This window comes from Procambarus clarkii, chromosome 46 (genome assembly GCF_040958095.1).
Source record: "Procambarus clarkii isolate CNS0578487 chromosome 46, FALCON_Pclarkii_2.0, whole genome shotgun sequence".
NCBI lineage: Eukaryota > Metazoa > Arthropoda > Malacostraca > Decapoda > Cambaridae > Procambarus > Procambarus clarkii.
The window spans coordinates 9,072,714-9,085,072 of NC_091195.1; the positions used below are offsets into that span (position 1 = coordinate 9,072,714).

At 43.6% G+C, this 12,359-nt stretch overlaps 1 protein-coding gene across 1 annotated transcript in view; it reads left to right on the forward strand.

The window, feature by feature from the left end:
• The window catches only part of LOC138350635 (uncharacterized), a 44,872-nt gene extending 40,947 nt beyond the window's left edge, over nt 1–3,925 (forward strand). The window contains exon 3 of the mRNA XM_069301685.1: nt 2,755–3,925. Coding sequence (XP_069157786.1) covers nt 2,755–2,909 — 155 coding nt within the window. The 3' untranslated portion in view covers nt 2,910–3,925. The remainder of the gene's footprint in view (nt 1–2,754) is intronic.
• The last annotated feature ends 8,434 nt before the right edge of the window (nt 3,926–12,359 follow it).

Consider the following 12,359-nt stretch of genomic DNA (forward strand, 5'->3'; position numbering starts at 1 on the left):
CGACCCTCCTCCTCCTCCTCCTCCACAGCACCACTACCCTCCTCCTCCTCTGCACTACGACCCTCCTCCTCCGCACCACTACCCTCTTCCTCCTCTGTACCTCTACCCTCCTCCTCCGAACCACTACCCTTCTCCTCCTCCTCTGCACCGCTACCCTCCTCATCTTCTGCACCACTACCCTCCTCGTCCTCTGCAGTACTACCCTCCTCTTCCTCTGCACCACTACCCTCCTCTTCCTCTGCATCACTACCCTCCTCCTCCTCCGCAGCACTACCCTCCTCCTCCTCTGCACCACTACCCTCCTCCTCTGCACCACTACCCTCCTCCTCTGCACCACTACCCTCCTACTCCTCAGCACCACTACCCTCATCCTCCTCTGAACCACTACCCTCCTCCTCCTCCTCTGTACCACTACCCTCTTCCTCCTATGCACCACTACCCTCCTCCTCATCCTCCTCTGCACCACTACCCTCCTCCTCCTTCTCTGCGCCACTACCCTCCTCCTCCTCCTCCTCTGCACTACTACCCTCCTCCTCTGCACCACTACCCCTCCCTCTCCTCCTCCTCTGCACCACTACCCTCCTCTTCCTCCTCTGCACTACTACCTTCCTCCTCTGCACAACTACCCTCCTCCTCCTCCTCCTCTGCACTACGACCCTCCTCCTCCGCACAACTACCCTCCTCCTCCTCTGCACCACTACCCTCCTCCTCTGCACCACTACCCTCCTCCTCTGCACCACTACCCTACTACTCCTCAGCACAACTACCCTCATCCTCCTCTGAACCACTACCCTCCTCCTCCTCCTCTGTACCACTACCCTCTTGCTCCTATGCACCACTACCCTCCTCCTCATCCTCCTCTGCACCACTACCCTCCTCCTCCTCTGCGCCACTACCCTCCTCCTCCTCCTCCTCCTCCTCTGCACTACTACCCTCCTCCTCTGCACCACTACCCCTCCACCTCCTCCTCCTCTGCACCACTACCCTCCTCCTCCTCCTCTGCACAACTACCCTCCTCCTCTGCACAACTACCCTCCTTCTCCTCCTCCTCCGCACCACTACCCTCCTCCTCTGCATCACTACCCCGCTCCTCCTCTGCCCCCTCTTCCCTCCTCCTCCTCCTCCTCTGCACCACTGCCCTCCTCCTCTGCACCACTACCCTCCTCCTCCTCTGCACCACTACCCTCCTCCTCTGCACCACTACCCTCCTCCTCCTCTGCCCTACTACCCTCCTCCTCCTCTGCACCACTCCCCTCCTCCTCCTCTGCACCACTACCCTCCTCCTCTGCACCACTACCCTCCTCCTCTGCACCACTATCCTCCTCTTCCTCTGCACCACTATCCTCCTCCTCCTCTGCACCACTACCCTCCTCCTCCTCTGCACCACTACCCTCCTCCTCTGCACCACTACCCTCCTCCTCTTCTGCCCTACTACCCTCCTCCTCCTCTGCACCACTCCCCTCCTCCTCCTCTGCACCACTACCCTCCTCCTCTGCACCACTACCCTCCTCCTCTGCACCACTATCCTCCTCCTCCTCTGCACCACTATCCTCCTCCTCCTCTGCACCACTACCCTCACCCTCTGCACCACTACCCTCCTCCTCCTCTGCACCACTACCCTCCTCCTCCTCTGCACCACTACCCTCCTCCTCTTCTGCACAACTACCCTCCTCCTCCTCTGCACCACTACCCTCCTCCTCCTTTGCACCACTAACCTCTTCCTCCTCTACACCACTACCCTCCTCCTCTGCACCACTACCTTCCTCCTGCTCTGCACCACTACCCCTCATCCTCCTCTGCACCACTACCCTCCTCCTGCTCTGCACCACTACCCTCATCCTCCTCTGCACCACTACCCTCCTCCTCCCCTGCACCACTACCCTCCTCCTCCTCTGCACCACTACCCTCCTCCTCTGCACCACTACTCTCCTCCTCCTCTGCACCACTACCCTCCTCCTCCTCTGCATTACTACCCTCCTCCTCCTCTGCACCACTACCCTCCTCCTCCTCTGCACCACTACCCTCCTCCTCTGCACTAGTACCCTCCTCCTCCTCTGCACCACTACCCTCCTCCTCCTCTGCACCACTACCCTCCTCCTCCTCTGCACCACTACCCTCCTCCTACTCTGCACCACTACCCTCCTCCTCCTCTGCACCACTGTCCTCCTCCTCTGCACTAGTACCCTCCTCCTCCTCTGCACCACTACCCTCCTCCTGCTCTGCACCACTACCCTCCTCCTCCTCTGCACCACTACCCTCCTCCTCCTCTGCACCACTACCCTCCAACCCCTCTGCACCACTACCCTCCTCCTCTTCTGCACCACTACCCTCCTCCTCCTCCTCTGCACCACAACCCTCCTCCTCTGCACCACTACCCTCCTCCTCCGCCGCACAACTTCTCTCCTCCTCCTCTGCACCACTACCCTCCTCCTCATATGCACCACTACCCTCCTCCTCCTCAGCACCACTACCCACCTCCTACTCTGCACCACTTCCCTCTCCCTCTTCTGCACCACTACCCTCCTCCTCCTCCTCTGCACCACTACCCTCAACCTCCTCTACACCACTACCCTCTTCCTCTGCGCCACTACCCTTCTCCTCCTCCTCCTTAACAGATGGGTGTGAGGAGTAACCAGGTGTGGGCTTCAGTGTTCCCTCTCATCTGCAGGTGTGGGTGGGGAGAGTTGCCAGGTGTGGGCTTCAGTGTTCCCTTTCATCTGCAGGTGTGGCTTCAGTGTTCCCTCTCATCTACAGGTGTGGGTGGGGAGAGACTCCTGCGAGGACTTCACCGGAGGGGCGTCACTGGTGATAACCTTGAGATTAGGATCCAGGACAGTGAGGAGAACGAGAAGTACCTCCGAGCGCTCGGTGCGTCGCTTAACAATTTTAATAATGTTGAAATATGGTAGATTGTTGAGACCAGCCTCACGAGACCAATAATGTACAAGGACACATCTACGAGGAGCTGGTTGTTGAGACCTGCCTCACGAGACCAATAATGTACAAGGACACATCTAGGAGTACCTCGCTGGAACTGTTACCACTGGCGGCCTTGTATTATTTGTTTATTTAATTTTTGTTTTGAAGTTATCACACGCATGCTGACGGTATGGAGGTTTTATTGTAAGCTGAAGGTATGAATAAGTTTTGATATCCTGGAGGTATGAATGAGTTTTAGTATTTTGGTGGTATGAATGAGTTTTGGAATACACATTGCATGAATAACTTTTGATATGTAATTTATATATTAGCATTTTCTACAATTTATTGTCAATCTGACTTTCTCTTAATTGTTTATTGCATTACTATTATTATTTTTGGCTGCTTATTTCTTTAGGAATCTTTGCTATTGTAACAATTTTAGTATTTTAGGCATTAAGAATTGTTGTCTGACTTTTAGTCTGTCTTAACCTTATTATCCTCAAGATCAAGTAGAAGCATATATACACCTTTGTTATTGTAAGTTGCTTAATTTACAACTAAATACAATAAGTTTCCTACTGTAACTTACTATAATGCATTAAGCAGCTTACTGTATATGAACGTTAATATTATCTGTATCCTATCGTATATTTCCTCTAATACAGTTGCTAGCCTTCTGTGCGCTTACTTTATTACAGTAAGTACCTTCCTCTACAAGTACTTTAATACAGTAAGCAGCATACTGTTCAAGTTGATTAATACAGCAAATATTCGTCTGTACACTTATATGTACAATTTCTTTAGTAAAGAGACTACCATATGTACACCGCCTTTGATACTGTACATAGCCTATCTCCGTTCCCTGTAATACTAAAAGTAACCTATTGTATACTTTTTCTTAATTTTAAGTAGCTTATTGTATATTTTCTATAGTAGAGTACTGCAAGTTATTAAAGTACTTAAATTAAATACATGCATTATCTGAAATAAAGCTACATATTAGTTTAAACAATTTAAACACTTTTATTTTCACTCATTCTCTGAGGCCTGTTGTTTGGAGGTATTAACTTGCTAGTGGTATATGATATGACTTTTTCAACAGAAACAGAGTAAGACAAATCCGAGTGGTAAACGTTGTCAATGGTCCTCAGGACTCTGGCCTAAGACCTGTCTTGTTTACCGTATATATAAACCATGTTGATACAACACTCAAGTGCAACATTACCATAGTTGTCAATGGTCCTCAGGACTCTGGCCTGAGACCTGTCTTGTTTACCGTATATATAAACCATGTTGATACAACACTCAAGTGCAACATTACCATAGTTGTCAATGGTCCTCAGGACTCTGGCCTGGGACCTGTCTTGTTTACCGTATATATAAACCATGTTGATACAACACTCAAGTGCAACATTACCTAGTTTCCGATGATACAAAAATGTTGATAGAAATAAATTAAGAAAAACTTAAAATCTTATTGGGGGTCTTTGATTGGATATACACACAGCGAGCAAGCTGCAGCCGGCTAGACAGCCTGTCATCCAGTTAGACAGCCAGCCAGCCAGTTAGACAGCCACTCAAGCCAGCCAGTTAGACAGCAAGACGGCCAGCCAGCCAGTTAGACAGAGACAGACACAGAGAGAGAGAGAGAGAGAGAGAGAGAGAGACAGAGAGACAGACACACACACACCAGTTGGGGCCGGTGGCTGAGCGGACAGCACACTGGGCTTGTGATCCTGTGGTCCTGGGTTCGATCCCAGGCGCCGGCGACAAACAATGGGCAGAGATTTTTCACCCTATGCCCCTGTTACCTAGCAGTAAAATAGGTACCTGGGTGTTAGTCAGCTGTCACGTGCAGCTTCCTGGGGGTGGAGGCCTGGTCGAGGACCGGGCCGCGGGGACACTAAAAGCCCCGAAATCATCTCAAGATAACCTCAAGATAACATCATTGCAACTTTCAACACAAATCTTCAGTGTAATATCTATCAAAACCGTTTCAGTTACTGTTTTTTTCCCTGTGTCATGTCAGTGTTAGTTAAGGAAGAGGAGAGAGAATCCTTCTGTATAAATAGAAGAAGTTTGCCTGGTTGGAATTGTCACATTAAAGAATTCCAAATTTCATATATCATTGGGATACCCTGTGGCAAGATGCTGGGTGTCCCAGAGATGGCTGGGATACTCTGTGGCAAGATGCTGGGTGTCCCAGAGATGGCTGGGATACTCTGTGGCAAGATGCTGGGTGTCCCAGAGATGGCTGGGATACTCTGTGGCAAGATGCTCGGTGTCCCAGAGATGGCTGGGATACTCTGTGGCAAGATGCTGGGCGCCCCAGAGATGGCTGGGATACTCTGTGGCAAGATGCTGGGTGTCCCAGAGATGGCTGGGATACTCTGTGGCAAGATGCTGGGTGTCCCAGAGATGGCTGGGATACTCTGTGGCAAGATGCTGGATGTCCCAGAGATGGCTGGGATACTCTGTGGCAAGATGCTGGGCGCCCCAGAGATGGCTGGGATACTCTGTGGCAAGATGCTGGGTGTCCCAGAGATGGCTGGGATACTCTGTGGCAAGATGCTGGGTGCCCCAGGGATGGCTGGGATACTCTGTGGCAAGATGCTGGGCGCCCCAGAGATGGCTGGGATACTCTGTGGCAAGATGCTGGGTGTCCCAGAGATGGCTGGGATACCCTGTGGCAAGATGCTGGGTGTCCCAGAGATGGCTGGGATACTCTGTGGCAAGATGCTGGGTGTCCCAGAGATGGCTGGGATACTCTGTGGCAAGATGCTGGGTGTCCCAGAGATGGCTGGGATACTCTGTGGCAAGATGCTGGATGTCCCAGAGATGGCTGGGATACTCTGTGGCAAGATGCTGGGCGCCCCAGAGATGGCTGGGATACTCTGTGGCAAGATGCTGGGTGTCCCAGAGATGGCTGGGATACTCTGTGGCAAGATGCTGGGTGCCCCAGGGATGGCTGGGATACTCTGTGGCAAGATGCTGGGCGCCCCAGAGATGGCTGGGATACTCTGTGGCAAGATGCTGGGTGTCCCAGAGATGGCTGGGATACCCTGTGGCAAGATGCTGGGTGTCCCAGAGATGGCTGGGATACTCTGTGGCAAGATGCTGGGTGTCCCAGAGATGGCTGGGATACTCTGTGGCAAGATGCTGGGAGTAGTAGGGAGTACAGTCCACAGACGATATTTTTTTTTTCTGGGAAATATCGTGTCTGTGAGCCAGGGTTTTCAGGTAAATTTTGTGTCACAGATTTTAGAAGTTGTTAAAGTTCTTATGATGAAAATAATTTCCGAGACTTAGAAGTTTGTTAAGGTCTTATGGGAGAAATTCAAATATCGTATGTTGCGCTTTAGGGTTTCCAGGAGAACTCTACGGACATATTTTACCTGTTTTCAACTTACAAAATCCGTCTGTGTAAGCCATGGTTTTCATGTAAATTTAGAAAATCCCGTGTGGGAGCCAGGGTTTTCAGGTCTCGTACCTCACACCCCCTCCCTCCCCCCCTTACCTCGCAATCTCTCGCGTCACCTTTATTTACCTTACGCCCGGCCAGCCAGACTCTTCGTGTAGGTCACCTCGGTAATCTTATCTTATCTTCTCCATAATAATATCTGGACCATCCCTCCACCCTCTCTCTCTCTCCTCTTCATATTATTCTCTCTTCCTATTTTCCAACATCGTATGTTTGCTCCTTTTCATTAAGCAAGTCAGTTTTACACAAATAAATCGTGTTAGTAAGCATGTTCTAGCTCACGTTCCCCCGCCTTAGTCCCCTGTTGTATAATGAATACTATCATTCCAATCTCTCTAAAATTTTAAAATAATCATATTTCAAACGTATTTCAATACAGTAATTTAGTTACCTAGCTCCAGTGCTTGTCCTCCGCCTTAGCTCTCTCTCGTATCTTCGTTAATACCTATTCAAATTCCCTGAAATTTCTACCCGCTGTATTTCAGACATAGTTTAGTAAATGCAAACAATTATCAAACTCTGGCTCTTGTCCCCAGCTTAGTTCATTTATACAAGATCGTTAGTAACAGTCCAAATTCCCTGAAATTTTAATCCTCTGTATTTCAGACACAGTAAACAAGATCAAGTCCATTACCGAGCTCCAGCTCTCGTACCCCACCTTACTCCCCTCGCGTGTCTTCAGTAATATCCTATCAAATTCCCTGAAATTTATACTCTCTGTATTTCGGACATAGTAAATAGGATCCAAACAATTATCAAACTCTAACTCTTGTCCACCGCCTTAGTTCATTTATACAAGATCGTTAGTAACAGACCAATTTTCCCGAAATTTAAAGCAGACATACTTCAAAGTTAGTAAATAAAATCAAGTAAGTTATCGAGCTCCAGCTCTCATCCCCCGCCTTAGTTCTCTCTCGTATATTTGTAAATAACCCATCAATTTCCCGAAATTTAAAAAGCAGACATACTTCAAAGTTAGTAAATAAGATCAAGTCAGTTACTGAGCTCCAGCTCTCGTCCCCACCTTAGTTCTCTTTCGTATCTTTGTAAATAACCTATCAGTTTCCCTGAAATTTTTACCCTCTGTATTTCAGATATAGTAAATATGAAGTAAACAATTATAAAACTCTAGCTCTTGTCCTCTGTCCAAGTTCACTCCTGTAAATTCATTACTATCAGTCCAAATCCCCCTGAGATTTAAACACCCAACTACATTTTCAGACATAGTAAATAAAAACCAGTTCAGTTATCAAGTTTCAACTCTTGTCCCCCCAGCTTAGTTCATTTTGTACAAGTTCTTTATTTTCCAACTAAATCACCCTAAGATTTAAGATCACCTTATTTTCTAACGTAGTAAAATTAATCTGGACATTAGCCAAGCTCCATTTCCTCAGCCTTAGATCATCAGACATAAATATATTCGATCAAGTCCGTCTCCAGCTTAACTCTTATCCGAGTACTCACATAACCCCAACCTGTGTAATTATCTTTCATCCCCTCTCACATTCCTCCGTCTCATCCAAGTCTCATAAATTTAAATGTAGCTGTTAATTTGCGTTCTTTCCCCGTTCATAGCATATTCTCTGTAAGTTCAGATCTGTACTTAGTCTTACATATTCTCTAGTTCTTTCCCATTTTATACAAGACTTAAACAACTATTACTGTGTCCCCTATCTTATTTAAACATGAGTCATATGTAAATATACCCAACTCCTTCCATCCATCCATTACAAGTCCTAGCTTGTTCACCGCCCAACTCACTACGTTATTTCTACTTTACATGTTATAGCATGTTTTCCGCTCATCTTGGTACCAACCCTTACAATCTCTCTCAATCCTTTACATGTCTCAGCATGTTCGCCTCGCATCTTACTACGCTGTCTACTTTACATGTTGTAGCATGTATTACTGTGTCCCATATCTTATTTAAACATGAGTCATATGTAAATATACCCGACTCCTTCCATCCATTACAAGTCCTAGCTTGTTCACCGCCCAACTCACTACACTGTCTACTTTACATGTTGTAGCATGTTTTCCGCACATCTTGATACCATCCCTTACAATCTCTCAATCCTTTACACATCCCAACTTTCAACCCTTTCCTACAATTTTCCTCCATCCCTCCGCTACATGTTCTTACCCGTTCATTACAGTCCACTACATATTCTCTAATCATCTCTGTACTAATTCTCAAAACTAGTTGTTTCTGTCATTTTAGTAAGTAAGTAAGTAGATCATCGTTATTAACAACAACAACAACAACAACAGTAACATTACTAATTCACAGTGAGTTACTACTGAGCATTTAGTAGTTATCCATTTTCAAAATAAGGTCAATATAAATCATTCTAAGACATCTTCGTACAATTAAAGATACTTGCCTGTGCACTAAGTCATTACTTACAGTAGCATCTTAAGGCAGTGTTTTCGTAACTCAGTTTTATTAAACATACACCTTCATTAGTCAAAGGAAAACTTTTCAAGTCATTGTATTCAATATTTCCGTTAAACTTACTACATCATGTCATTATTCGGTTTCATAATTAAGTACTTGTTTCAGTCCTCCAATGTAATAAGCAAATTATTCTATTAAGGATAAAGAAATCTTATTTAGAAGAGACATTAAGTTTATTACAACATTTAACGCATACAGTTATTCATAGTAGTTATACAAGTGTTCAAGAAAATCATATACAGTTATTCATAGTAGTTATGCAATTATTCAAGAAATCATAAGTGTTCAAGAAGCAATCATATACAAGTGTTCTTAGTAGTTATACAAGTGTTCAAGAAGCAATCATATACAAGTGTTCTTAGTAGTTATACAAGTGTTCAAGAAAATCATATACAAGTGTTCAAGAAGCAATTGGATTTATTATATATAAAATATTTCCTCTACAAATTGGACAGCATTTCAGAGCTAAAAGACAACCACTGCATGTCACCATATGTTTACATGGTAGTATTACAATATTTATATTTTTATCCATACAAACTCTGCATAAAATATCTTCTTCCCAAGATTGTTCTGTACAGTCCTTGTTTTCAACAGTGCTATTACAAGTCTCCGGTAAAGTTTTCAATCCCAGATCTTCAGGCGTAACTTCTTGTTCCTCTTTATCATCAACTGCTTCATAAATTAAGTCCCGTACCCGTAAATAAATATCTGTACCCTCTTGCATATACCTCAACACTATTTCTAGACATCTACTTTGTATAATAAAAGGTAACAAATCTCTGGATTCCTTAAGGTACTCACTTAAAGCATATCTTATACTCTCCACAGGTATTAATTTTTGATGAATCAGATGCTTGAACTTATCCATACCCTCCATTAAGATATTAATTAAATCATTGTCTATAGGTTTTATAGGTAATGGCATTGTCAATCTAGCATTCTTAACAAATTCCTTGCCCCTTGCAAGAATAATGTAAGCACATTCTGGACTACATCTCGCATGTAACGTCCAAGGATCATCTTCTGGTCTCCAATTTCGTATTCCACAGGCGCAGTGATAGCAGCAGACGTGGTCACTTATACCTGAAAACCATAAAACAATCCAGCATCATCTCGTTACTATCTTTTAACTAATATTCATTATTTCTTTACTTATAACTCTATTAAGTTTTAAATAGTTAAAACACTTCATACCACAGTAAAAAAACCCAGCTTCTGCCAGCTCATGAGAAGTTTGCTTGACGCTTCCAGGCCATGTCATATCAAATGTCTCTAGGCGAGATTTATAAGTTACCAATCCTGGATTCAGCGATTTCCTAAATTTTATCAATCCCAGATCTTCCTTAGGAGGAGCACCACCTAAAAAATATAACGTAGTTACGTAAATTATTCTTTAGAAGAATAAGAAGTATCTATTTAAGCAATCAAGTTTTGTACAGAGTATATAAGACTGGTATAAGAATACATCATAAGAATATATACTTACTACTATCACTTATTTTCTTATTTCCCAGTTCTATTTTATGGGAAACAAATTCCAGTCCATATTTGAAAGTTATCTCAGACACCTCTAAAGAAACATTGTCACTCCTCTTGCCTCTAATAAAGGCACAGTCTTGATTAATGATCTTATGACGTCTTCTAGGGCTATCACCAACAATCCATGCACCTACTATACAATAACAAAATGCACACAAACAGTAATCACTATTGCGAAGGTAATAGAACCCATCTTCAACTAAGTCAATAGGGTTTAACCACTTAACAGGCCAATCCACAAATGTTTGTAGTCTAACTCCTGCACATTTAAGGCTTTCTATACTGTAAAACTTCCTGGCACACAAAGGATCCATCGTGTGAGGGCAGCACTAACTATTAGAGTAGGATAAGCAAGTATATATATCCCTAAAATAAGTATCGTACATCGCTACATATTTAACAGTTTCCCCATTTATAATAGACAGTAATTTCCTCTAAATACTTCTCTATTAAAAAATCCTTAAAGTTTCATAATTAAATAAAGCTCTTATATAAATACTTAGTAAACTACTTTCATTATTTATTAGACTTATTAAAAAAATACATCACTTTGGCAATCTCGCTAAAAGTATACTGTTACGTCATTATTCATAGCTGCCATACATAATGATAGATATATATATAATTTAGTAGTAAATTCTTATTTAATCTAATTAAAAATATATGCTTAAAGCATCTATATCCTAAAATGAAATATACTATTAGTTATAATGTCATATATAATATTATTCTAGGGTAACAAAAATCCTTATTAATATATTCAAATAAGTGGTAACTTTTACATTCCCCCCCAATATAAGAGCGCGGACCTTACATTAGGGATATTATTACGACTATCTGGATCGTATCTACTACCTTACGAGGAAGAAAATTCACCATGGATACTGTTCTGACAACTTGTCAGGGTTATTTAACCGACGATTCATTTTGTAATAATGAAACCTGTATTGTGTACGGAGTGAACTGTATATCCTGTGTTCCCCGAGGAATGGCCCTAGACTTAGCCAAGAAATATTCTCATGCTGACGCTTATAATGTTCGCCGACCCTTGTACAGTCTTAAGAGATGTATCCCCGAAGATCGTCCAGTACCAGGAACAATTCATATCTCTAAAGGAGAAAATCTTCTGTATATTGTTGCTATAGCCACTCAATATGGTACTGGATTACCTATAGAAAGTAATAACATTGCTCAGGGAATTATAGAAAAATCAAAAGACAGAAACATGCTCGCTGGATTAAACGAAGATACATCCATTAATCGTCTCGTCTACTTCAAGAATGGTATGAAAGATTTATTTATCTTTATCAAGGACTCTCCTCAAATTATGAGAGTTATAATACCAACAGGAATTGGGATTACATGTGTTCGAAGAGATAAAGTTTGGGAAAATACTTATCTTCCTGTTATTGAAGATATGTATAAACAGTTAAAACCCTACGGAGTGGAAGTTAAATTACTGTTTAACGAGGAGATTATGCAGAGGAAGAGCAAGTAACACTTGGCAACCTTTTGTGTGCGCAGTGTTTCTACGCGCAGCCTAAAGATGTATATATGCTTCCCCGGAGTGATCTCTTATGGTGTCCTCCTCTTCTTGGATGTCAGAATCTACTTCAAGCTTGGATATTCAAGGCTATGGAGATCAAGACTATTATTGGAGACTTTGCCTCCCTGTCCGTCTACAATAATCACGACTGTTTATTGTATGATCTTGATGCTACGAGTGTACAAATGTGTAAAATTGTGCAAGGATTGTGGGATCGTTACCCATATGCAAGATTACATCGTGAAAACTTTCCTTACAAAAACCGGGCTGTTGTATCTTATCGCAGTAACCCTGGCAGTATACATATTGGAGAACCACCTGAATTTAACAACCGGATGGATGAAGATCCCCATCTACCCCTTATTATTGGATTAGTGACTCAGTTTGCTAGTAGACCTGCAACTTTACCA